The sequence below is a fragment of the Danio rerio genome, chromosome 23 (assembly GCF_052040795.2).
Source record: "Danio rerio strain M-AB ecotype USA chromosome 23, GRCz13ab, whole genome shotgun sequence".
NCBI classification, from domain to species: Eukaryota; Metazoa; Chordata; class Actinopteri; order Cypriniformes; family Danionidae; genus Danio; species Danio rerio.
Window position 1 is genome coordinate 25439760 of NC_141043.1, and position 27535 is coordinate 25467294.

The 27535-nt window shown below is 37.5% G+C and overlaps 1 protein-coding gene across 2 annotated transcripts; it reads left to right on the forward strand.

The window, feature by feature from the left end:
- The first annotated feature begins 18885 nt into the window (after positions 1-18885).
- LOC147838203 (uncharacterized) lies at positions 18886-26818 on the forward strand. 2 transcript variants are annotated; one of them, XR_015524210.1, is made up of 2 exons: positions 18886-26476; positions 26670-26818. XR_015524210.1 is itself a non-coding variant. In XM_087307955.1 (2 exons), the coding sequence occupies exon 2, from the start codon at positions 19974-19976 to the stop codon at positions 26046-26048; it is 6075 nt and encodes a 2024-aa protein (XP_087164081.1). In that variant the 5' UTR covers positions 18886-19040; positions 19234-19973; the 3' UTR covers positions 26049-26817. The 2 variants fall into 2 exon arrangements, 1 of the variants encoding a protein (XP_087164081.1); XM_087307955.1 differs by having other exon boundaries at positions 18886-19040; positions 19234-26817.
- Positions 26819-27535: the final 717 nt, after the last annotated feature.

Here is a 27535-nt window from a genome sequence, read left to right on the forward strand (position 1 = left end):
TCTTCTTTTATGGTTGGAGCTGCTCTTTCTTTTAGGAGTTTTAGCTGAATCCAGCACTGAACTGAGAAAGATTCTAGAAGCTATCCTTTGTAAAATGCTAGCCACATCTTTTTTTATAATTCCCTGGAACATCATTTAAATTAAATTGTAAGCACTTCTGTCTTTGTGTCGTGTACTTTGGAAGCCCAGAAACAGAACATGCTCTGTGGAAATAGTAGCATTTGGACGCAATTTTAGCTTTCTCTGCTATACATTACAACACCTCTGGCCACGCCCCTATGCTACGTGGGATATATGCGCATGGAGAATGCACGTAACCTGAAGCATTTGTGATCTCACTAATCCGGATTAGGCTTTGCTAAGTTAGCTCTATTAAAGCCAATGTCTGCATTGAACTTTGAGAATATTACATTCAGCTACATTACACAACAACTAAAGTTTAAAATATGATATTGTAGTGGACCACCCGTATTAAACACAAACACACACACACACACACACGCACACACACACACACACACACACCCACATGTTTGTTTTTGTGAAAAGTGGGTACATTACATAAGTTTCCATTCATTTTATACTGTCCAAACCATAAATTTTATTGCCCTCACCTCACCCTACCCCTAAACCCAACCATCACAGGAGACAGTGTGCAGCTTTACTCTCTGATTAGACTCATCCTGTGTGATTTATAAGCTTTTTGAGAAATGAGGACTTCACCAATATCCTCATATTTCACCTCCTTTTTGTAATACCCGTGTTATACCCATGTCATTGTACAGATTTGTGTCCTGATATGTCACAAAAACTTGTACACGCACATGCACACACAACATGTGCCCAGGTTCACTAATATTTTAAATTATATAATTATTTTTAAACATCACCATAGCTTCAGTTATTACAGAGAACAAACAGAAGCACACTAATGTTTTGTCTCTCTTTTTACGCAACTTCTTGTTTCAATTCTCATGACCCTCAACAATCATCAGAGTTCATGCAGGGAAAGCAGCAGAGGACATGAGAGCAGACATTCAAAGGAAATGTCTGTGGTCTCCCCTCAAAAACAGCAGCGAGTGAGTGAACTCTGTCTGAACGCTCCAACTATTAGATCATGAGAACCTGCAGCACCAGCACTGCCTCATTATACCCAAAGAAAACAAGAGCAACAGCTGCAGACTGAAAGAGAGAGAACCAAAGAAAGACAAAGACACAGCATTTGTCCTCTAACTGCCTCTTCTGTCAAGGTCACAATCCCATGATAGACAGACTCGCACTTTCTCTGTCTCTGCTAGAAGACAGGAGCCCATCTGAAAGCTAGTGGATTTTGGCACACTCGAAAAGTTATGATTGGACGTACAATCTGTGAGAACTGTGATGAAAAACACCAAGGGCTTAGTTCACTGCTGTAACTCGTGGCCTGTATTTAAGAACAACAGTTTCAAGCCTTTTATTCTTTCTGTGTTAGGATTTCACAAGTTGAGCAGCAATGTCAGAATTACTGAATGTCTAAAGCATTTTTACTCAATGGCTGATTTTACATCATCTTAACACTGTGGATTTACGTAGTCTATATTTTCAAAGAGAAATCATGGAGAAAATCAATCTGCTCTTTGAAGATGTCAAGTTAATAATCCCCGGTCATAGGATGCAACAATTGAAGTGATCATTGTGACCTTCAAATGAAGTCAGAAAAATTGTAGTTTTATATTGTGAGCTTATGAATGGTGAGTGTAGTTGTTTTTACAAGAGAGAAACTCTAGGGCAATGACAATAGAAAGAGTATGTCGATTTAAAACATGGGAGAAGCACTGATATATACTGTAGACAAAATCATATGTAAATGTAGAGTATTTGCACCACCCATTCAAAACAAAGGAACACATCCTAATATTTTGTTGGACCACATTTAGCTTAGATTACGGCTTTTTATTGGTTTCATTATACTTCTGCAATACTACAACATTAATTCCAATGCAGAATTGCATACATTTTTTTTCCAGAAAATATTGTCTTGATAATGGAAGAGACGGACCACTTTGCAAAATTTTCTCCAGCACATCCTAATCATTCTCAATCAGGTTATCATCTGGACTCTGTGGTGGCTAATCCATGTGTCCAAATTAGGTTTCATATTTCCTAAACTTTTCATAATTTGAACCTATGATTGCTGGCTTTGTCATTTTGGAATATACCCATGCCGTCAGGGAAGAAAATGCACTGATGGAATAACATAGTCATTCCATATATTCAGGTAGTCAGGTGACCTCATTCTTTGCACACACAACATTGCTGAAATTTGACCTGAGCAAGTGCAGCATCCCCAGATCATAATCCTCTAAGGCTTGTGTTGTAAGGTCTCCACTAGGCATGATAGGTGCATCACTTCATCCACCTTTCTTCTTACCCTGATGTGCCCATTAGTCTGGACAGGGTAAATCTGGTATTGTCAGAAAACATGACCTTTTTAAGGCACTTTTCCTCACTTTGCTTTACTGATATGTGGATTACTTAAGGCACAGCTGTTTAGCCTTAATCCCTTGAGTTTCCTTTGCACTGAGCATGTAAAAATGTTCTTCATTTCACTATTAAGCATAGCTGTGAGTTACACTGTTTTTTTTTTTTTACTTGATTTCACCAGATGTTTAAGTGATTGCTAATTTCTGTCAATTTCATTTTGAGTCCAACCAAAGTAATTCATTTTATTAATCATGGTCTATAAAAACAATATTTTACCTTTGAGTATTTTTTTCCTTGAGCACAATGCTTGAGAGAATGTCTGAGAGAGACTAGTGATGTATGTGAAAGGCTAGTGATTTATGTGAGAGACTTGTGGCATCCTGTGTGAGACAGAAAAAATGTGAAACTACTGTGTCTTTTATTCAACGTACATCTATATTGAAAATGAAAGATTAAATGAAAGTGAATTTTTTTTTGCCTTAAAGAAAAAAGACTAAGCCCCAAGGTAAACTTAAAAACATTATGTGCTTTCAGTTTTTATTTACTTACAACCTATGAGAGACTAATGATGTATGTGAGAGACTAGTAATGTATGTCAAAGACTTGTGACATCCTGTAAGAGACTAGTGACTTCCTGTGTGTGACTAGTGACATTCTGTGAGAGACTAGTGATGTTTGTGAGAGACTGGTGATGTGAAAGACTTGTGACATACAGTGAGAGACTAGTGGCATCCAGTGAGAGACTAGTGACTTCCAGTGAGAGACTAGTGGCATCCAGTGAGAGACTAGTGACGTCCAGTGAGAGACTAGTGGCGTCCTGTGAGAGACTAGTAATGTATGTGAGGGATTATTTATGTGAAAGACTTGTGACATCCAGTGAGAGACTAGTGATGTCCTGTGAGAGACTAATGATGTTTGTGAGAGACTAGTTTTATATGCGAGAGTCTAGTAATGGATGTGAGAGACTTGTGATGTTTGTGAGAGACTAGTGATGCATGTGAAAGATGTGTGACTTAAAGTTAGACACTAATGGCGTTCTGTGAGAGACTAGACAAGCATGTGAGAGACTAGTTACAGTATGTGAAAGACTTGGGAAAGATGGGAAAATCCGCTTTGCGCCATGGCGCATGGTCTAAAAGGGTTGAGTTTATTTTCTTATAGGTTATAGGTGTGTTTTGAGAATAAACCAATTAGAGCCTCATCTCCCATTCCCTTTAAGAGCCAGCTGCGTCGCCCAATAAGCACATTTTGACGTAAAGTAAGTTCACTTTCGCTTTTGCTCTCGTGGATAGGGAAACCTTTACGCACAGATATCAATTACCCTATAAATAATTAATTTCGTTTGTTAAGCGCAAAGATTTGTTTCAAAACTATTTCTAAATTCAGTTCTAATTTCTAGCAAACGAATAAATGAGCAATAATAACCAAGTGTGGTCAAAATACTTATTATTATTATTATTATTATTGGAGTTATTTCCAAATACACCTGCCATGCCCCATATGGTCTAAAATTTGACAGGTGGACAAATCTAAGCTTGTTTTTTATAAAACAAATATAAATATGGATATAATAAATAATACTGCTAATAATAATAACATTATACAAAAGCAAATTGAATGAACTGAAAAAGCCTCCCGAGATGAAGAAAGTAAGGCAGTGGTTTTTAAATCTTCATGTAGGCTAGAAATTAATATGTTTTGTAATATTTTAATAATTTATATTTATATCCTGCATATATCCTTATTATATATATATATATATATATATATATATATATATATATATATATATATATATATATATATATATATATCCTTAAGATATTATATATTTTTCATATGTAAAGATATTTGCGTATTGCTCTGCATCTTGTTTGTAGTGTGTAAGCCAGGTGCACTTTGCGCCAGACAATAGACCGACTTTGTTCTGGTCTATAGATCAGATTATTAACAGTTTCTCAAAATAGCAACGCGCCAAAACACGCCTGCTTTTTTAGACCAGAACGCCTATGGGCGCACATTTGAGCGCAAATGCATTTGCTATTTAAACAGCAACACCTCAAAATGACCCTTGCGCCGAGCTAAAAGTAGCAAAAGAGTTTTGCGCCGCGTCTTGCGCCAGATTGCGCTGGGTGTATGATAGGGCCCTATATGTGTAGTTATTCATTCGTTCATTCATTCATTCATTCTTCTGCGGCTTAGTCCCTTTATTAATCTGGGGACACCACCGTGGAATGAACCGCAAACTTATCTAGCACATGTTTTACACAGCGGATGAGGGAAACTGGAGCACCCGTAGGAAACCCACGCAGACATGGGAAGAACATGCAAACCCCACACAGAAACGCCAACTGACCCAGCCGAGGCTCAAACCAGCGACCTTCTTGCTGTGAGGTGACAGCACTACCTACTGCACTACATCGCGTCACCCAGTCATTCATTCTTGTTTATTTGATAACTAGTCTAGTTTAAAGCTATGCTTAGACACCCACATAGCAAAATTTCTCTGGCTCAGATCTGGCCCATACAATCAGGTTTTACTTGGCCCACATAATGCAGTGAATTGCGGTACATGACTGGACCAAGTTTGTCATCCGAACAAGGGACAAACATGGACCATATCTGGCCCAAGTCTCAGCCAAGTTAATAACTCATAACTGGGCTGAACTGGGCCAGATATTGTAGGTTGGTGTGTCACAATTGCAATAAAATTGATAAACCCATGAAAGCACACTATGGGCATCCTCTTGCTCAAAGCGACTTAAAAAAATAAATAATAATAATAATAATAATAAAAAACAAATATATATATATATATATATATATATATATATATATATATATATATATATATATATATATATATATATATAAAATATATAAATATTTTTTAACATCTGGGCCAAATACTACATTTTACATCTGGTCCAAATCTTGTGAGCCAATTTAAAGATGGTGCTACCTCAGCCAAACCATGTTTGAAATACTCTTCAGTGTTTGGACTCTCAGCAGTAAATATAAAAACACATTGAACTGAACTGAACAAATCTAAACTGAACTCAACTTAAACTCTGAATCTGAACTACACTGTTTTAATCACTATAATCTTCTATTTGAAGCTGCCTTGACACAATCTATATTGTAAAAGCTCTATACAAATAAAGATGAATAAAAAAAATTGAATGTTTGGCCCACATGCTGTATGCCAGTGCCGGATGAATGCCTGCTGTACCAGCTTTATGCCAAATCTGGGCCAGAATTTTCTAATACCTGGGCATTTTTCACTGAAAGACCAAATTTAGCCTTGTTTTAGCCAAGACGACTATGTTTAGAAGTCTTTTAAAAACAAAAAATGCTTGCTGGGTTGTGACATCCTGTGAGAGACTAGAGATGCCCTTTGAAAGACTAGTGATGTCCTGTGAGAGACTTGTGAAGTCTGTGAGAGACTAGAGACGTCCTGTGAGAGACATGTCCTGTGGCTTGCAGATGAGCTGAAGTCATTTAATGCAAAGGCCTGTTTTTTAAGTGCCTTAGTTATTTTGTAAAGCACTGTTCTTATTTTGTAAAGCACCTCTAATATTCCTTCCGATTTTGACCAATGAAGAGTTCATAAATTGTTTTCTCATCTCAATTGTGCATATCAACACATCATTTAGCATTGGCATCACCATGATCAACTCATGCCTCATATTGAATTCCCACAGCCTCTCTTTCCTCTGGGTCCTCGGTTCACTCCAGAAGTAGGAGGAGCTCAAAACATTAATAATCAGACATACTTAAGCACGACCGGTATTTCATTATGTAATTTTCTGGGCAAAGATGGGCATGGAATTGTTGAACATGTTGCTGTGTGCTTTTAAGTCCACTTACGGAGTGTCGCAGACTGTTTTCTAACTGTCGTAATTCCTTCACATAAATTAGGCTGCTTTCTTTTTATTTATTTTTTCAAGCATGCAGGACATGTTTTGGTGGCTGTAGTGCCGGGTTGCTGAGAGACGGTGAGTGGGACTGAGACCCAAACAGAATGAGGTTTAGGAGAGAAGGATCTCACCACCTGCTTGTTAAACAACCACTTTGACAAGCCTCTGGAGTTTGCTGTTACTGCAGACTAATGTTTCCAGTTAGCAACGGAGCATGTCATGATAATAGCGGCTCTAGCATGTGAGCTAGCTTCACCAGCATGCCCTGTTTTTTCAGTTGGGCCAGGGATAATAGTGTTGACCCTGCTTTGACACTTACTGTCAGATGACGACATGATGAAATGCTGTCATAATAGATAGCATGATAGGTTTGCTGCTATGTAAGCAAAGTACTCCTGAACACCTTTAGTGGGTCACTGGGCTTTGGTGCAAAGTGTCAGAGAAATTACTACATCAGCATTGTTTTGGAGTTACAAGAACAACTTAAGAATAATAGCACAGACATTAACAAAACGATGTTTCAGTACTTAATAGAGTGTTGCAAGAAGCAAGAAGGTCGCTGGTTCAAGTACAGTATGTTTGGACATGTTCTTTCCATGTTTACTTTGTCCAAAGTCAAAAGGTGTGCTATAAGTGAATTAAGTAAACAAAATTGGCCATAGTTTATGAGTGTGTGTGTGTGTATATGTGTGTGTGTGTGTGTGTGTGGGTGTGTGTGTGTGTGCGTGAGTGTGAAAGCGAGTGCATGGGTGTTTCCCAGTACTGGGTTGCAGCTAAGGGCATCCGCTACATAAAACAAATGGCAGAATAGTTTGAAGTTCATTCCGCTGTGGCAACTCCAAGCCAAAGAAGGGACTCCAAGGGTCTCCAAGGGACCAAGCCAAAGAAAAATGAATGAATGAATGAATGAATGAATGAATGAATGAATGAATGAATGAATGAATGAATAAAAGTATTTAATGAAATGTTTTTTCTTTTTTTGGAAATCATAAATAATTTATGCTGATTCATGGAATTGGAAAAGGTCAGGCTAAAACATGCTTTGAGTGTACTTTCTTTTGCTGCGACTGGTCACTGTCCTATCTAATAAAGGCAAAAGGGCCAAACATCCAATCTTCGTTGTGATCTATTTTTTTTTTTTTTTTTCATAAGTTGTGTGTTGCGGACCTCTTGGCCAGGTCACCCTTGTAAATGAGATCTTGATCTCAATGGGTTTTTATCTGGTTAAATAAGAAACGAATAAAAAAACACATACATAAATGTATACATAATTTATGGGTAATTTACAGTAGTCTTTAATGATTAATTCTATATGGAGAAACTGAATGCTAAATGTTTTACCTCCAGAACCTTTCTGTATATTGTGTGATGTATAAATGTGTGTTTTAAAATATAACCACAAAGTTCTTCATTTGTTGTGTTGTTGTTTGCATCACTTTACCATTTCTTTTCCCGTGGCCTCGTATAGCATTAAAAATGCATCTGAGATATGCATTTGAAATATGATGTATCTCAAAGTATATATATATTCATTTCAGAGTATATATAACCTTAGATATAAGCTTAATTTTTGAGATAATATTAACTTAAAAAGATAGAGGTTGTTTATGCTACATACAGTAGGTATTTTAGCTAGTACTGCCAAATTTTACATATAAGATGAGTGATTTTAACACCTGAACATATATATTTTTTTATTTAAACGAATCGTGGAGTGTGACTTACTGCAGTGTTCAGTTTACTGGCATTTGCACCATTATTTAAGGCCCAATAAAAACATGTCATAACATATTATGTGTCTTTGTTAATAGTAGATTACACACACCTCAAAACCGGCTCTGTTTGTTTGTGACCTAATTTGCACAGTTTTATGCTGTGTTAGACATTATGAAAATGAGCTGCTGCAGCAGTATTCTTTAATTTGCTTATTGTCAGCAGATCCAACAAAACTTTTCACTCCCATCTGTGCTTTCTCGGGATTGTATTCTCACACTAATTTACCATGTTTAGGAAATCTGGCCCACAGATTTCTAAGTCTGTTTCTCAGCTGCAGCTACTGCTTTGTTGTTGATGTTGGCACACAAGAAAAAAGTATGGCAAGTAAACAAAATGAAAGCAATCTGGTTGAATGCGTTTATAATAACCTCTGGATGTCATAAAAAGTGGACATGATGCTCAAATGTTGTGGACCCCATTTAGACCTGTATTTAATGTTGTTAACCTTTAATCAGATCAACAAAAATGTATCCTAATACCAGGTGTAAGCAGGGCCGAGTTCAAGATGAATCCATTTTAGTAAAAGATCAAACTGTTTTCATAAAGATCACACTGACACAGTCCCAGCAGGAGGGTTTTTCGGAGTGTAGTTCAGTGTGAGCTTAGAGAAGGGAAAGCCCATTTTATTCGCAGCAAGCCGCCAAACCACAGCAGGCCTTCTGGGAAACAATGCTCCTAAAAGAAACCTCTTGTTTCTCGTAAAAACGTCCATAACATTCTACTCCTTAACATAATGAATTAGTCTATCATTTTACTAAGTCTGTCTGCAAAGTTTTATTAAAGACATAATGGTGGGACAATGTGACTATGCTTATTGTTCATACATCCAATAGCAACAGCTGAAGTATTGTTAAGGCTTAGATTTTGGTCTATTCCTGACAAAATATACTGTAACACATAAGTCGTTTAAAATACTTTACTCAAACTCAATTCCTGAGGGCTGCAGCTCGGAACAATTTTGCTCTAACCCTAATCAAACACAGCTGATCCAACTAATCAAGGTGTTCAAGACTACAAGAGACTATTAAGCAGGTGTGAGTTGGAAATGGTTGGAGCTAAAGTATGCAGAGCTGTGGCCCTTGAGGAACTAATTTTGAGACCACTGCTTTAGGATAAGGTTCCTTTAGTTAATAGCTAATGTAGTCTTTGTTAACATAGTTAATATAGTCATTCATTGTTAGTTAATTCATGACATGTTACTTACATTGTATTCATGTTAACAAGCATAGTTTTTGCCAACATAGGCTCATTCTGAATACGTAGCCCTATATACATTCCTGGAGACCGTGAATTATGTAGCCAGAAGTGCAAATGACTGCATTTAGTTTTTAAAACAAATGCTATGGTATAATGCCATTCCTTTCCCTGCTTACCAGCTGACTGCTTACCTCCACATGGATGGCTTTTCCTCTGTTACCAGTTTGTTCGGTAGCTAGACATGTATGTTGGTGGACTTGAGATGCAGATCGGAGTTGACCAATGCAGGTGAACAATGCAGGTAAGACAAAAAAGCAGGTAAGACAAAAACAAAAATTTAAATAAACAAGTAAATAGCCGCTTTCACACATGCAAACCTTTTTGGAAAATTACCGGCAATTTTCCAGAAAGAGATCATATGCCCCTTTTTGAAAATACTAGTAAATTTGCCAGAATGCTGCTCTGTGTGAAGGCAGGAGGAAAATTGCCAGAAAGAGCGCGTTCTAATCATAATCATGATGTGACATGTTTACTCCAGCCAATCAGAAGATTCAGACACATTCACATCCATGCTGTTTATGAAAATAAAAGCCTTTGAATATTTTTTCTGACACTTTTAGCTGCTAGATGTTAGTCAGATAACCTTCATATGTTCCTTCTTAATGCCAAATGTGTAATAAATTATCGATATAATGCTTATAATTAACCGCTGTTTGTTTACCTTCAAGCTCTTCTTCAGTTGCTTGACGCATATGCACGTGAAGTGAAGGAGTGCTCCGGTGAGTGCCAGCACACACACGCACACACACACACACACACACACACACACACATATATATTATTTACATCTCGACATGTGAAAGTGTTGCTCCATATATTTTCATCAAAGTTGCTCACATTACTTATCCAGCCACAGAATTTTAAATGTAGTCAAATGTGTAAACATTTAGTTGCGGCTTCTGCCTTTGGATGTCTCTGGGACAAAGCAGCTGCATAAATGCTAAAGCTTTTATGCTTTCTACCCTGTCTATGTATACATATACAAGAGCAGCCTTTTATAAGTCATTTCTGGTTAACAATGTCAGAATTTACCAGTATTTTGAAATGAATGTGTGAATGGTCTTCTCCTTACCAGTGTGAACAGCACTTTTTTTAATTTACCAACAGCTCATTCCATTGTGGCAACCCCAGATTCATAAAGGGACTAAGTTGAAAAGAAAATGAATGAATGAATAAATTAATGAGTCGTTCTGGTTATTTTACGAATATTTACTGGTATTGCTGTGTAAAAGGGGTTAGTAACATGGTGAGAATGTGGTCAAATCTGAAAACGTAGTAAAAATTAGGCTGCCGTTTTCTGAATTGCTTTTGAAAACACTCCGATTGAGTTTAGGGAAATGGTGGAAGCGGGTGGATGAGGGGTTGAGGGTGAGGCATTCGGTCGCTTGGTCAGTCAGTAAGTTGACAGTGGCCTTTGGGGAACTTACGTGAGAACAGCAGGCGCAAATGGCTTTCGCAAGAAAAATTTGAGATCTAAAAAAACGTACACAGCGGCCTCTGATGGATTCCTGCAAACAAAAACTGCAAAAAAAACATATAGCTGAGATGTATTTGGTGCTCTATAATGTATATAAAGGTACGCATCAGAATGAGCCTGGGTTGTTTTTGCATTATAATAATGAATTAATTAATGTTGTACAAGAATTATTCATTTTTAGTTCATGATAGTAAGCATGTTAAATAATGGAATCTGGTAAATTCTGACTTTTGTTGTTATGTTGGAACTAAACAGCCTTGATCCTATTTCAGTTTTATAATTATAAAGGATGAGTCAGGAAGTTCTTTAAAGATGAATGTTTTTTTTTTTGTTTCTTTCCACAAAAGAAAGATTCGGGACTACATTGATGTGATGACAGAGTTTTCATTTCTCATTATTCCTTTAATGCCATTCCTCCACATCCAAAGTTGACCAGCAGCGAACCGTGATCGCATTTGCAGTGACATGCCCTCTATTCTCTCTCAGAAATATGATCCCACCTTGGCCTCTTATACTCTTGAATGAATTACCATCACAATAGCCTCTATTCACAAACATTTACAGTCATCCTGTAAATAATGTGCTGATCTCTGTTTTCCTCTTCACTTGAATAAAATAGCTTTGTGCTTGAACTCATGGTTTTGTTCATGGTTCCATGTGGCCATATTACCAACAAAAAACGCTATTGTGCTATGCTCATCCCGTAAGAGAAAACAACTGTATCCTGTGTGCATTCTGGAGTCATCGTTTCGAAATTGCTCGCAGAAAATGCCCTTGAAGTTTGAGAACATCCAGTCTAAAAACCTCCATGCCTGCGTGTTTGTCTAAAAGCGTACAAATGTGTTTTTCTACCCTTAGCCAATAATTGCTTGTTAAATGAAATGAAATTAGGCTGTTTACACTAATGCCTATTAAATGCAGCAGAAAGAACTTCTTCTTCTCAGTTCCTTTTTCCTGAGATCATTATTTGTTTACCATCTCCTGCCGGACAACTTGTCAGCTCTAAAAATCCCCCCTGACCATATGACATCCTATCACTTGTTTATGAATACAGAAACGGGTCATTTTTAAACAAATCACTGAATTGAAGAGTATAGCTAAAAAATGTGTGTGTCAAAGCAACTGCAGGAATATGTTTTAACATGGCAGGTTCAAATATCTTATATAAATAAATATTTTGGTATTTAAAGGACATAATAGTTATTCAAACATTGACATCTTGGCTAAAACAATGCTAAATTTGGCCTGTCAATAAAAACTGAAAGTAGTCGTTGATCAATAGTCAAATAGCCAGATATTACAGAATTACTTCGCAAGTGAACTCTGTTTATCCTCACAATTTAATAACTAACTTGTTTTTGGAATATTTGTAGACATGTATTCGATTTTCACTGAAACATTTCCACTTATGCCCAAGACGTCAATGTTAGCAGGTTTATTAGATGTCTTTTAAAGTCAAAATTGCTTGATTGGATCCACAAGTCATAACCTGGAACACTGGAGAAGTGAATGTAAAGCATAAATGAATTAATTTAATAAAGCACTCTTGACTTTTTGAGAGGCCCACAAATGTGTATGAGAGACTTAATTCATGAAGTCTTGTTCACTTGTAGCCGGGGTTCAACTAAAAGTACATAAACATGACAGATGCAGCTGTTATTGGGAAAGCCAACCACTTCCAAGAATCCTGTACAGCCTGCCTTGTTTTTGGTACCGTAGTCTTGATAGACGATGGTAATGCATATTATCTTAATTAAATTAAACCAAATTGTTCTGGTCTTAGTGTTTACTGTTTGTGATCCGAGCAGACCTAAAAACCGACTGTATTTAATTTAATTTGTAATCATTTCAGGAACAGCGAGGTCAAGCATGAAACTAGACCAGTGCTATCCAGTCAAATGAGCTGACTTTTTATTCTTATTTTAATGGTATTTCTTTTATAGTCATTTTGCATCAGTTTGCATCAGTGATGTTAAGAGATACATTTTGGAGGCTCTGAGGCATGTCCTATATTATTTAAAATCCTCTGTTTGTAACCAATCTATCTAATCAAATAAGTGTGCCAGTGGTCCACTCGTAAAAGGATTAAGTTCAATGAACCAAGGAAACCTACAACAGTCAGAGTGATATAACAGTTTCACAGCCTTAACTGCAGACTGACACTGTGACCAAATTTTATAGGCAGTCACATCAAGATTAAATAACTGTACCTAGCAAAAATAGACACAACATAGACACAACAAGTTGTTATACAAAACGTTCAAGCTATGAACTCGAAGCCGCGAAATCATAAAAACAATAAATTGACTTTTATGATGGTAATGTTCTGCCGTCAGCTGCTGTTTTTATAGACAAAAATCTCTTGGAGTGTACAGATCAGTGTGTTCCCCTTAGAAATCTTGTTTACAATGATATGTCTGTACCTAATGGGTGACCTAAAACAACAATTACTGTCATCCTGTAAATAATGTGCTTAAATTCTAAAGCCTATGAGTTCCAGATATACAAATATGCACAGAGTACAGGTGTGCACACAATAGCCCAAATTATACTGCTTTTATACTTAATTTGACTTTGATTTGGTCTTTAATTCTCCTTGTGCAGAACTCAAACTTCAGCATTGAATGCACAGTAATTGTATACTGTAGACATGCAGATATTCGGTAATTCAATACATCATGATAATGAACATGCACAATATTGATATTGTGCACATTTCACAATGCTTTGAATAATAATTTACTTTAACTTACGAAATATCTTTTAAGAACATAGAGATTGTTGTAGTTGCAGCAGTTGTTCATCACAACACCTATTGCTTAAAGACCTAATAGGCTGTTTATTATCTTTTATAGCATTTTTCATATGTTAATCTGACTTATGGCATTGAAAATTCTGACTATATATATATAGGCATTTTGTTCATTAACTCTGTAAAAAGTTAAATGTGTTAACATCAGTTAATTTAACTAAAATCAATGTAATGACATGCACTTATTAATCTTAGATTGTGTTAATTTCTTAGGTAATGCCTAAAGGAGAGACTTCACCTGATTTAGTGGATCGACCATCAATGAAAGAGCGCTCCGATTGGCTGTTCAGCGATGAATCAAAGATTCAAATTTGAAAGACAAAACTAAGCAAACTATGCCAAATTTAATCCCTCTATTTCATATAGAAGTCCTGCTAAAATGCTTCGTAAACAAATGCTTTGTTTATGGCTTGTGTGTGTGCAGTTCTAGTTTCCCTTTGTGGAATAAAAATACAGTCCGCAAATCTACTGCAAATATCAACATGAGCTCACAACAATTAGAAACTGTTTGATTTGGTGGCTAGTTTATATAAATTTGTAAGATCTCACTCATTCAATTTAGTACGATTTGCTTATCCAATGACGATTGGGTTTAGGGGTGGAGTTGAGTGCCACACTTCCTATTTAGAATCGTACATTTCACATGACTAAACTTGTTATTAATTCTTACAAATTAGGCACTGAACTGACAAAACCAACGCAATCTGTGACTTTTTGATTTACTGGCTAATTTGAATGAACTCGTACGATCTAATTTGTACAATTTAGTACTATTTGCTCAACACCCAGTGATGGTTGGTGTTAGGGGTAGAGTTGGGTGCCACGCCTCCTTTTTTTAAATCGTACATTTTCGTATGACTGAACTCGTACGAATTTGTTCGAATTAGCCACTAAACTGACAAAACGTAAAATACTTACATTTCCTTGTGAGATCTGGCTGGTCCAGACCTATATTTGCAATTTCTGAAAACTGAACATTCCTGGTTATATCACTGCTGTTGAGAACACAAAAAGTACACATTATTTATAAATAATTCCCTTTATACATGCTATTTGTAAATGCAATAAGTTGGCTATATTTGATTTCTCATGCTGACTATTTATTTTTCAAGTTCAAGTGAGTTTGATGAAAACCATGTGATTAGAAAAAACATCTGAAATCTATATTTAGTCTGATCATATGACAGAATTATTATGGACTGTAAGATAAATAACTGTGACAGTAATGGTTCTGTTAGATAATGTCTGTACAGCTCAAATTGAATGACGCAGAACACCCTAGATGTGTGATAAACTGATCTTTGCCCCACTGTAAAATTCACTTCCCCATATCTGCTATCTACCATCTTCTGGGTTCCTAAATATTGCTATCAAGATTAAGGCATTTCACTTTGCTGAGACTGAGAAAGAGGAATTAGGCTTTTTTTAAATATTCCTGTCTGTTTATATCACTTGTGTCCTTAAATAAACGTAAGTTTAGTTTCAATAAAACACCCTAATTTGTTTCTATTAATCAATGGAAATTATGAATAAACCCTGACCACTTATGATGACACAGTCCACCCAGGCTATGCAATAGCTAAACTTTGCCCTACAAACCTATAAATGTCTTCTGCAAATATATTTGTCATCAGATTTCAGTGTCAGATCATAAATGTTAAATTATGGAATTAATGCCAAAGGTCAGGGACTGAACTTTATGTCTACACAGTAGCAGCTTACTCAACAATTTCATTTCATTTTCTTGTCAGCTTAGTCCCTTTATTAATCCGGGGTCGCCACAGCGGAATGAACCGCCAACTTATCCAGCACGTTTTCACACAATTTAATTTAATTTAACTTGTAACATACATCCACGTGAAATCAAAAAATGTAGAAAACAAGTGAAAATCCTCAGATTCTCTGAATGTATGGTTTATAGGTAGTTTTATATTGTAAACTACTCGTGACATTTCCTCCTAATAAATAATATATTGTCAATTTCTCTCTCCCCCCACCCCCCCCCCCCTTTTTTTTTGAATGTTCAAAATTTTTAGAAATGTTTCAATTTGATTTATAGGCACAACAATACCAGTGTTTTAACTTAATATATAAATATACACTCACCGGCCACTTTATTAGGTACACCTTACTAGAATCGGGTTAGACCCCCTGTTGCCTTCAGAACTGCTTTTGTGGCAAAGATTCAAAGGGGTGCTGGAAATATTCCTCATATAATTTGCTCCATACTGACATGATAGCATCATGCAGTTGCTGCAGATTTGTTGGCTGCACATCCATGATGCGAATCTCCCATTTTACCACATCCCAAATGTGCTCTATTGGATTGAGATCTGGTGACTGTGGATGTCATTTGAGTACAGTGAACTCATTGTCATGTTTAAGAAACCAGTCTGAGATGATTTACACTTTATGACATAGTGCATAATCCTGCTAGAAGTAAACCATCAGAAGATGGGTACACTGTGGTCATAAAAGGATGGTCATGGTCAGCAACAATACTCAGGTAGGCTGTGGCTTTGACACAATGCTCAGTTGGTAGTAATAGGCCCAAAGTGTGCCAAAAAATCTCCCCTGCACCATTACACAACCACCAGCAGCCTGAACCAGAATGGATTCAGGCTTTCATGTTGTTAAAGCCAAATTCTGACCCTACCATCCGAATGTCGCAGCAGAAATCGAGACCCATCAGACCAGGCAACAATTTTCCAATCTTCTGTTGTCCAATTTTGATAAGCCTATGCAAATTGTAGCCTGGTAGTCCGGCACCGGGTGTGGTCTTCTGCTGCTGTAGCCCATCCCGCCTCTAGGTTAAACGTGGTGTGCATTCAGATATGCTCTTCAGCATACCTCGGTTATAACAAGTGCTTATTTAAGATACTGTTGCCTTTAAATATCAGCTCAAACCAGTCTGGGCATTTTCCTTTTACCTCTGGTATCAACAAAGCATTTACGCTCACAGAACTGCCACTCACTGGATATTTTCTCTTTTTCTTTCTCTGTAAACCCAAGAGATGGTTGTCCGTGAAAACCCAGTCGATCAACAGTTTCTGAAATTCTTAGACCAGCCCGTCTGGCACCAACAACCATGCCACGTTCAAAGTCACTTAAAGCACTTTTCTTGCCCATTTTGATGCTCCGTTTGAACTGCAGCAAATCGTCTTGACCATGTCTACATGCCTAAATGCATTGAGTTGCTGTCATGTGATTGGCTGATTAGAAACTTGCGCTAACAAGCAGTTGGACAGGTGTACCTAATAAAGTGACCAGTGAGTGTATATACAGTATAGTTTTTTGCTTTGTTTTTCCCCAGATTTGGAAGAAATATTATCAGACCTTTATAGAGTAAAACAATTATAAAAATTTAACTGAAACTCATACGATAAAAAAAATAAATACATAAAATCCAGAGAAGTGGTGTCTTATTTTTTCCCTATGCTTCATACATGCTATATACAATATGTATTAATTTTTTTTTTTTTGAGATTGCAGAACAAGCCCTTAAGATGACAGCAATTAGAAAACTAGTCTAAGTGAGTCTTAAAAATCAAAAGCCCAATTCAGGAGTACTAATCTGAACCATCTCTGATATGACCAAGCTTTGGCTATACGCCAAGCCCATTAAGAGGCCTTACAGGCACCCACCTGCATGCGTATCATGTTACACCCATATCTGTCCACACCTTTGACTGCAAAACACAGTCCTTCTGTCTAGAGTTACTTTCATTGCCCCTCAGTGAAATGTGAGGAACACCAGATCACGATTCTCAAAATCAAACGCTTGCGAGCAGAGACTAAGGCAAAATTACACTCTGATTACATCTAGGGGAAGGTCTGTATTGCAGAAGATAAAACTAAACAATCCCGAGGCATTGATCAGAAATCTGATAAACCACATCTTTGCTTCCGATCTGGAGGAAAGTAATACCTGGAGAATGCTAGCTGTTAGCTTTCACATTTGTCTTTGTTTTACAACTCAGCTTAGGTATACAGTAATTAATCCCTAAATTGCACACTGAATATTATGACACTAAATAAATGTGACTAAATATTGAGCATTTCAACAATAAATTTACTCTAAAAGTATACAAACTTAAAATATATGTTTACACATACAAACATGAGTAACAGCTAGTATAAAACAGAAGTTTGGTTGTTTATCAAAATATGTTTACATTTTTATGCCAAGTGTATATTACCTTTTTGACATTTGTTAGAAACTAATGATGAATTAGTCATCATAAAATTTTACATCATTAATTGTAACACATTTATTTTGTCATCATGTGCTGTTCAGCAAATTGACGAATTGTTCTCACAAAACTGCTTTATGTACAATTTTGTGAGCTTTATTATACAAAAAAGAATACCTTAATACTCAAAACAATACATAGACAAAACAATTTAAATCTACCTAATTCATAACTTTATCTGCACACAAGCACATATTAAAAATTCGACATTACAGAAATGTGTAAAACTTATACGATAAATTGGTGATAATATAGTATAATGAGTATGGTATAGTTTAATATAGGATAATATAATAGTATAAAATTAATATGCAATTCTTTGAAGGCTGGAAAATTCTGACTAGCAACTTAAATATCTATTTGTCATTTTGTACAAAAAATGTATAAAAAAAAATAAAGTACAATAGTACTAACATATATGAGCAATATCACACCAGTAGCAGCATGATATGGCTGTAAAGCGGCACTGGTGAGAAGTGTGCTTTGGCATGAGGCCACAGGCAGAGTGACTTAGTGTCCCACCAGTGATGCTACACTGCTACATGTGTGATATTGTATTCATAAAACAATTCGACGGCATAATCGTGTATGTAAAAAAAAAGAAAATTGGAAACACTGAGAGTCTCAAAAATCTTTTTGTACAAGGAACTAGTTTCTTACGCCATTCATTCCCATCTGCAGTTGACGTCAGAACGGCAGTGTAGCTGCCGTCAGAAGCAATGCTTATATATTATACTCTATAAACATACACTTTACATTAAAAGGTCAATAAATAGTTAAAATGTTCAAATTAATCATTAGAATAAATAAGTAATGTACATTTGTTGTTAATGCATGTTAATTCATTTAAAGTTATTTAACTAAAACTATAAGGGGGAGGGGGGAACCTTTTCTTGTTATGTTTAGCTTGGGAATTATTTCATTGTTGCAATGAAGATATTCTTCCGATCCACTACAAGTAGTTCAGCCACAAGGTGCTGTGCTTAAACACGTTTTTAAGGATTCAAAAGTACAAAGAAGTTTGTTAAAGAGAAACTGCAACCCTTCAAGTTTATTCCTCTTGAGTTAGAGAGGCCAATGAGGTATGTGTCGTATGGTGTTAACGTATGTGAACATGTATGATTATGTGTCCGTATGTAATGTATAATTAGCCAATTAAGTGTATTTCGTTACATGTTGAATGTGCACTTTATTTTTTGTTTGTATGTATGTTGTTTATTACGTGCAACATCACCTTTAAAGGGTTAATTGAAGTTTATGTATTTCTTTTCGTAGTTCTGACGGCAATATTGGGACATAAAGGAGTGCAAGGCTAGAATGTACAAGACATACTACAGACTCGTGTCCGAATAAATGTCAGTTAAAATCAAGAACGACCAGAGCCTTTGTTTCATCTCGAGGGGAGTAACAGTCAGAACTCAGCCTGTTTCGCGCTGGAAGAGAGGAGAGCAGAGCGGTGCCGGTCGCAGCAGCGGAGCTGTAAACGAGCAGCTCGTTAGGCGGTGACGTCGTTCTCAAGCATCAAAGGAAAAAAGGACTGCAAGCGCGCAAATCCCACATCAACGGCTGTCGGTGTATAAGAGTGCAGCGTGGTTAAGCTAAGAAGAAGTAACACATTTAAAACAAGTTAAATGTGAAGCAGATTAACCTTGCTAATTTAAAGGGACTTTATTAAGTGCTTAAAGGGGTAAAGTGCAGTGTTAAAAAATTTGAGACTAAGCTGAAGTTATTGTTTGTTTAATATAAGGTGACTGTTAGCTACAAGTATTTTATTATTCATTTAAGGATATATTAAGATATATTTAAAGGGGAAGTCATTACTTTTTCATTTTTTATATTTTATAACAAGTGAGAAATTTATTTATAATTTGGCTTATTAGGTGTTTATGACACACATTTAAGTTTATCTTTAAATAGTTGAGAAATATACTGCTATAAGCACATTAAAGACAGTGATATCACTTAGTTGAGTTAAAGTTATAAGTAACAAGTTTAAAGCACACTATAATAGTGGTATGGAAGATCAAGAAGACTGTGATATTGATGCTGTGGAGTTGCAGTTACAAGTCAGTCCTGAAGATGAAAATTGTGAAACAAGCGCACAAGAGCCAAGCACAAATGAAGCTGCTAAAGAAGAGAGCTTGAGGAAAAGCCAAAGAGTTAGGAAATTCACTGAAAAGGGTCAAGCACTTCACGATGAAAAGGTGAATAAGTTTCAAACTCACTTTAAGGCATGCTATGATGAATGGAAATCTGCTGCTAAACAAGCTAAAAAGGCACTTGAAAACCCTGTTAGTGTAACATTGCATGATCACATTGCCCACGTCCAATATGCCTCATTAGAAGTAAAACAAACCTATGATAAGCTGCGCAGTTATGTAACTCCTGATGGAGACACCCGTCGAAGAGTGGATACATGCGATGCTGTTTCTCAAAAGCTTATAAAACTAGCTGAAGATTGGCTTGTAGAAAGTGGAAGTGTAAAGGATGTAGCAAAGGGGTCACTACGCTGGAGTGAAGCTGGTTCAGTGTTCATCTCAGCAGCGTCTCAAAAATCTAAGAGTGCAAGAAGCACATATTCAAGTTCAAGCAGATTATCTGTAAAGAAACAGGAAGCAGCAGCTGAATTAGCTGCAACTGAAGCTGCTCTTAAAGTTATGGAGGAAATGGATCGTGAAAGAAACGAACTTGAAAATCTAGAAGCAGAAAACCGGCAAAGGTTAGCAATACAAGAAGCAGAAAATGCTGAAAAACTAAAAGCATTAGAACAGAAGCGAAGAGAGCTAGAACGTCTAGAAACTATAAAGAAAATGAATGCTGCCAAGGCACGACTGAAAGTGTACGAGGAAGAAATTAATTCAGATGAAGAAATCTCAGACCTCCTACATGACAATGTTAAACAAAGGAAAGCTGCTCCTAAGCCAGGAAGTTTGCCTGAACCTCTGCTAACACCATCAAAACCTACTGTAAAACTGCATCAGTTTTCCGCTTTACCACAGACCACAAGGTGTCAACTTCCGAACAATGCTACACAAGAAGATAGCACTACTGCTCTGGCTAGAGCATTAGCAGAATCCATTAATATAAGCCGTCTACCAGTACCAGAGCCTGCCGTATTCAATGGAGACCCACTCAAGTACAAAGACTGGAAAATGTCTTTTCAGACACTGATAGATCGGAAAAACATCCCAGTAAATGAAAAGATTTACTATCTCCGCAAGTATGTGGGTGGACCAGCCAGAAGAGCTGTTGAGAGTTACTTTCTACTGGGCACGGATGAAGCATATTATGCGGCATGGGACACTCTTGAAGAAAGATATGGAGGTTCATTTGTGATCGCCAAAGCCTTCAGAGATAAGCTAAATTCATGGCCAAAAATCGGAACAAAAGACAGTTCTGAGTTACGAGAGTTTTCTGATTTTCTCAGAGGCTGTGAAGCTGCTATGCTACAAATTAAGAATCTTGATGTCTTAAATGATTGCAGTGAAAATCAGAAAATACTAAGTAAGCTTCCAGATTGGTTAACAGCAAGATGGAATAGAAAAGTGATTGAGATTGAAGAGCAGCACGGTTCCTTTCCAACATTTAGTAACTTTGTGGACTTTATCACAAGAGAAGCCAAGATTGCGTGCAACCCAGTAACTTCACTACATGCACTCAAGGGAAGTGACTTAGAAAAAGTTAAGCCTACAAAGACTCGAAGTATCGGAACTAAGGTGCTGGCAAGTGCTGCAGAGGAGAAACCAAATATACAGAAATGTGTTTTCTGTGACAGATTGTACCATAGCATTCACACATGTCGACAGTTTATGGACAAGTCAATAATGGAGCGAGTCAAGTTCGTGCAAACAAAGGGATTATGTTTTGGGTGCCTTAACCCTGGACACCATTCAAAGAAATGTGGAAAGAGAAGTGTTTGTGACACATGCAAAGGGAAACACCCAACCTGTTTACACGAGGAACGGGATAAACAAATCAGAAAGAATAAAGAAGGCATAAAAGACACAAAGGAAAACAAACAAAGCAAAGAAATACCATGTGAGACAATATCACACCGTGTAGTTCAAAATAATAGTAGTAACCTCACATCTACAATCAGTCCAGTTTGGTTATCTACAACAAACAACCCAGAACATGAAATCCTGGTGTATGCTCTTCTAGATAGTCAGAGTGACACAACATTCATTTTACAAGAAAAAGCAGATGGTCTGGATGCTGACAAGAAGCATGTACAGTTAAAGCTTTCTACACTGTCAACCAGAGATTCAGTTATCCAAAGTGAAAGGCTGTCTGGGCTGCAAGTCAGAGGCTTCTATTCCTCAAAGAGAATTCTTCTTCCCGTAACATACACAAGAGAATTTATTCCTGCAAATCTAAATCACATCTCCACTCCTAAGACAGCAAGAGCATGGCCCCACTTAGAGCACCTTGCCGAAGAGATAGCCCCTCCTATAGAATGCGATGTTGGGTTACTCATAGGTTACAATTGCTCACAAGCGCTTTTACCTAGAGAAGTTGTGTCAGGAAAAGACAATGAGCCATTCGCTCAAAGAACAGACTTGGGTTGGACAATAGTCGGTGGAGCTGACCCTTGTGTTGACTATGGTGATGCTATGGGAAGCAGCCACAGGATTATTATTAAGGAAGTGACACCCAAGTTGTCATCAGATCAGTTGCCAAATGAAGTCCATTACATTTGTCGCACACAAGTCAAAGAAATAATCACACCACCAGACGTGATTAAAGTTCTTGAATCTGATTTCAGTGAAAGAAAGGTGAAAGAGTCTCACTTCTCCCAAGAGGATCGACGATTTTTGTCTATAATGGAAGAAGGAGTAAGGATAACAGCAGACGGACATTGTGAGCTACCATTGCCATTTAAAGAGGACAGGCCGTATCTGGCAAACAATAAAAGCTGTGCAGAACACCGACTCCAATGTCTTAAGAAAAGACTTGAAAGAGACAAACAATATTGCAACGACTATACAACATTCATGAATGAAACTATAGAGCGTGGAGATGCAAAAAGAGTTCCACTTGAAGAACTTGACAAAAGCTCTACCTGGTACATTCCGCACCATGGGGTGTACCACCCCCAAAAACCAGGGAAAATAAGAGTAGTGTTTGATTGTTCGGCCAAATTTAAAGGTGTGTCATTAAATGATCATCTGCTCACAGGGCCAGAGCTAACCAATACCTTGATAGGTGTCTTGTGTCGGTTTCGCAAGGGTCCAGTGGCAGTGATGTGTGACATAGAACGTATGTTTCACCAGTTTAGAGTCAGGGACGAAGATCAAGACTACCTTCGTTTCCTGTGGTGGGACAATGGAGATTTTCACTTAAGTCCATCAGTCTACCGAATGAGAGTTCATTTGTTCGGAGCTGCTTCGTCACCGGCTTGTGCAAACTTTGGTCTCAAGTACATTGCAGCACAAGGTCGAGGCCAGTTCAGTGAAGCAACTATAAGATTCATTGAAAGGAACTTTTATGTGGACGATGGCCTTATCAGTTTCCACTCCGAAGAAGAGGCTATTCGTTTAGTCCATGAAGCAAAAAAACTCTGCAGTACTGGAAAATTGCGACTGCATAAGTTTGTTTCTAACAGCCCACAAGTTCTTGAATCTCTCCCTAAAGAAGATTGTGTAGAGACAGTAAGAAACCAAGACCTAGCACTGGGCGAGCAACTGATTGAAAGAGCTCTAGGGGTTAAATGGAGTGTTGCTTCAGATCATTTCCAGTTTCGAGTAGTAGTTAGTGAGCGTCCATTCTCCAGACGAGGAGTCTTGTCAACTGTAGCTTCCATCTACGACCCACTTGGATTTGTGGCGCCTTTCGTTCTGCTTGGCAAGCAAATTCTACAGCAAATGTGTCGTGACAAGTCAGACTGGGACACACCACTCTCAAATGAGCTTCAGTCACGGTGGGAGTCCTGGCTTACAGATCTAAAAGACCTTGCACATGTCAAGATTGATCGCTGCTATCTACCAGCAGATTTTCAAGAAGTTCAGAGATATGAACTCCACCATTTTTCAGACGCAAGTGTTGCAGGATATGGTGTCTGTACGTATCTAAGAGCAGTCAGTAGATCAGGACGAATCCACTGTTCACTTGTCATTGCAAAGTCCAGAGTAGCACCCACCAAGGTAACTACTGTACCAAGATTGGAGCTGTCCGCAGCAGTAGTAGCGGTGCGCATAAGTGATATGCTCAAAGGAGAACTAGAGTTGGAAAATGTTCAAGAGTTCTTCTGGACAGACTCTCAGGTTGTCCTGGGATATATAAACAATGAAGCGAGGCGTTTTCATGTTTTCGTGGCAAACCGTATCCAACGAATCAAGGAAAGTACTAAACCAACACAATGGAAGTATGTTGCATCAGAAGATAACCCTGCTGACCATGCGTCTCGAGGTCTCAAATCTAAAGAACTCATTGCTTCCAACTGGTTTAGTGGCCCAAGTTTTCTTTGGGAAGATTCACTTCCTACTGGAGAGATTAAGGTGGGAGATCTTGACACAGATGACCCAGAGGTACGCAAAGTTCTTGTACACCACACCTTGACAACAGAGAATTCTCTGGCAGAACGTTTCAGCAAATTCTCCAGCTGGACAAAATTAGTTAAAGCTATTGCAAGACTAATCAGATTTGTAAAGGAGTTGAAGGGCTCAATAAAGCGAACCAATAAAGCTACAAGTCTCGAAGAAAGGCAAGAAGCTGAACATGTAGTTATTGCCATTGAACAAGGATTAGTCTTTTCCAAAGAAATCAAGGAACTCCACTCCAAGAAGGAGTTAATTACTAAAGACAGAGCAAGCAGATTGTATCGACTCAATCCCTTCTTGGACCACAAGGGCATCCTCAGAGTGGGAGGAAGATTAGAGCATGCAACTTTACACCCAAATGTCAAGCATCCATTTATCTTACCAAAAACCAGTCATATCACCAAGTTACTGATTGATCACTATCATCAGAAAGTGAAACACCAAGGGCGTGGCATGACCACAAACGAACTGAGATCTAATGGCATATGGATTCTCGGCTGTAGTCAAGCAGTATCGTCATTTATCTACAACTGTGTCAAATGCAGAAAATTCAGGCGGCAAACAGAAGAACAAAAGATGGCAAACCTGCCTAGCGAAAGAATGGAGACAACTCCTCCCTTCACATATTGTGGGATAGATTGTTTCGGCCCATTTTACATCAAGGAGGGAAGAAGGGAACTAAAGCGCTATGGGCTGCTGTTCACATGTTTGTGTTCTCGTGCAGTACATATAGAGTTACTTGATGATTTATCAACTGACGCATTCCTTAACTCACTTCGGGCATTCATTGCTTTACGTGGAAACGTTCGTCAGCTGCAATCAGACCAAGGCACCAATTTTGTTGGAGCAAGGCGTGAGTTTTTGGAAGCAGTGAAAGAAATGGACCAGGAATGTCTGAAACAACTAGGCTGTGAGTTTGTCATGAACCCACCCTCTGCCAGCCATATGGGTGGAGCCTGGGAACGGCAAATCCGAACAATCAGAAGTGTGTTGAATTCCATCCTGGATCAATCATCTAGAACTCTGGAAAGTTCATCCTTAAGAACATATCTATATGAAGTGATGGCAATCGTAAATAGCCGACCCATAACAACACAATTACTCAACGATCCTACTGGACCACAACCACTTACACCCAACCTTCTTTTGACAATGAAATCGTCAATAATACTGCCTCCACCAGGAGATTTTGTAAAGGAAGACCTTTACCTTCGTAAAAGATGGCGTCGAGTGCAGTATCTGGCTAACGAATTTTGGCAAAGATGGAAAAAGGAATATTTGTTGAGCCTACAACAAAGACAAAAGTGGCACAAAACGAACAGAAATGCAAAAGTCAATGACATCGTCATAATACAAGATGATACAACGCAGAGAAATGATTGGAAGCTGGCAAAAGTTACTGCTGTGTACCCAAGTCAAGATGGATGCATACGAAAAGTGCAGCTACTAATCAGTGACTCCACATTAGATAACCATGGAAGGAAACTGAGTAAACCTGTCCATCTAGTAAGGCCAATCCACAAGACTGTCACATTACTGGAAGCTGATTAGCACAGTTCAAATTTCATTCTGGAAATCACAAGTGATTGGTGGGAGTGTAGCTGCCGTCAGAAGCAATGCTTATATATTATACTCTATAAACATACACTTTACATTAAAAGGTCAATAAATAGTTAAAATGTTCAAATTAATCATTAGAATAAATAAGTAATGTACATTTGTTGTTAATGCATGTTAATTCATTTAAAGTTATTTAACTAAAACTATAAGGGGGAGGGGGGAACCTTTTCTTGTTATGTTTAGCTTGGGAATTATTTCATTGTTGCAATGAAGATATTCTTCCGATCCACTACAAGTAGTTCAGCCACAAGGTGCTGTGCTTAAACACGTTTTTAAGGATTCAAAAGTACAAAGAAGTTTGTTAAAGAGAAACTGCAACCCTTCAAGTTTATTCCTCTTGAGTTAGAGAGGCCAATGAGGTATGTGTCGTATGGTGTTAACGTATGTGAACATGTATGATTATGTGTCCGTATGTAATGTATAATTAGCCAATTAAGTGTATTTCGTTACATGTTGAATGTGCACTTTATTTTTTGTTTGTATGTATGTTGTTTATTACGTGCAACATCACCTTTAAAGGGTTAATTGAAGTTTATGTATTTCTTTTCGTAGTTCTGACGGCAATATTGGGACATAAAGGAGTGCAAGGCTAGAATGTACAAGACATACTACAGACTCGTGTCCGAATAAATGTCAGTTAAAATCAAGAACGACCAGAGCCTTTGTTTCATCTCGAGGGGAGTAACAGGCAGAAACTGTTGCTACTTCACCAACATCACTTTAGAGCTAAAGTTTGAATGATTCTCCAGCGTAATATCTTAAAGTGATGACAAGACAGGTGGTTTTGCTTACATTTTTAAATTATAAGGCTGAACAGCATGAAATACCAGCAGTCTACAGAGATTTCCCCGTATTTCTTTGTTGCAATCGGGAGATCACAATAATTAACTCTGAAAAAGCCAAAGCAAAGCAAACACTACCAGATTACTATGGTACAAATACAGCAACATACAAAAGAGCTAGATCGACTTCGAAAGTTACTAACCCGTTTTATGATGATTTGATAAGCTGTAATTTGAAATTTGCAATTTGAAGTTTTTCTCTTTTAAGGGATAATTATGCGGGCTCATCAACCCTCTGCTCAATGGCAGACTGAATCACTGAAATTATAAATATTTATAATAAGCACTATTCCTAAAAATAAAATGCAGAGTTGCAATCTAAACTACATTCTCGCCCAAATAAGTCTCAAAAATATATTATGTTGTCCAAAGGTGAGTAATAACAAGTTACATTTACTTCGTTACATTTACTTGAGTAAAATTATAGGGTAACCAGTACTTTTTGTGTACATTTAAATATGTGTACTTTTACTCAAGTAAATTATTAGAGAAAAATCATTACTCGTACTTCGCTACATTTGGCGACATTCCTCCATTACTGTCAAGTGATAATAAATATGATCCATATATCATGTT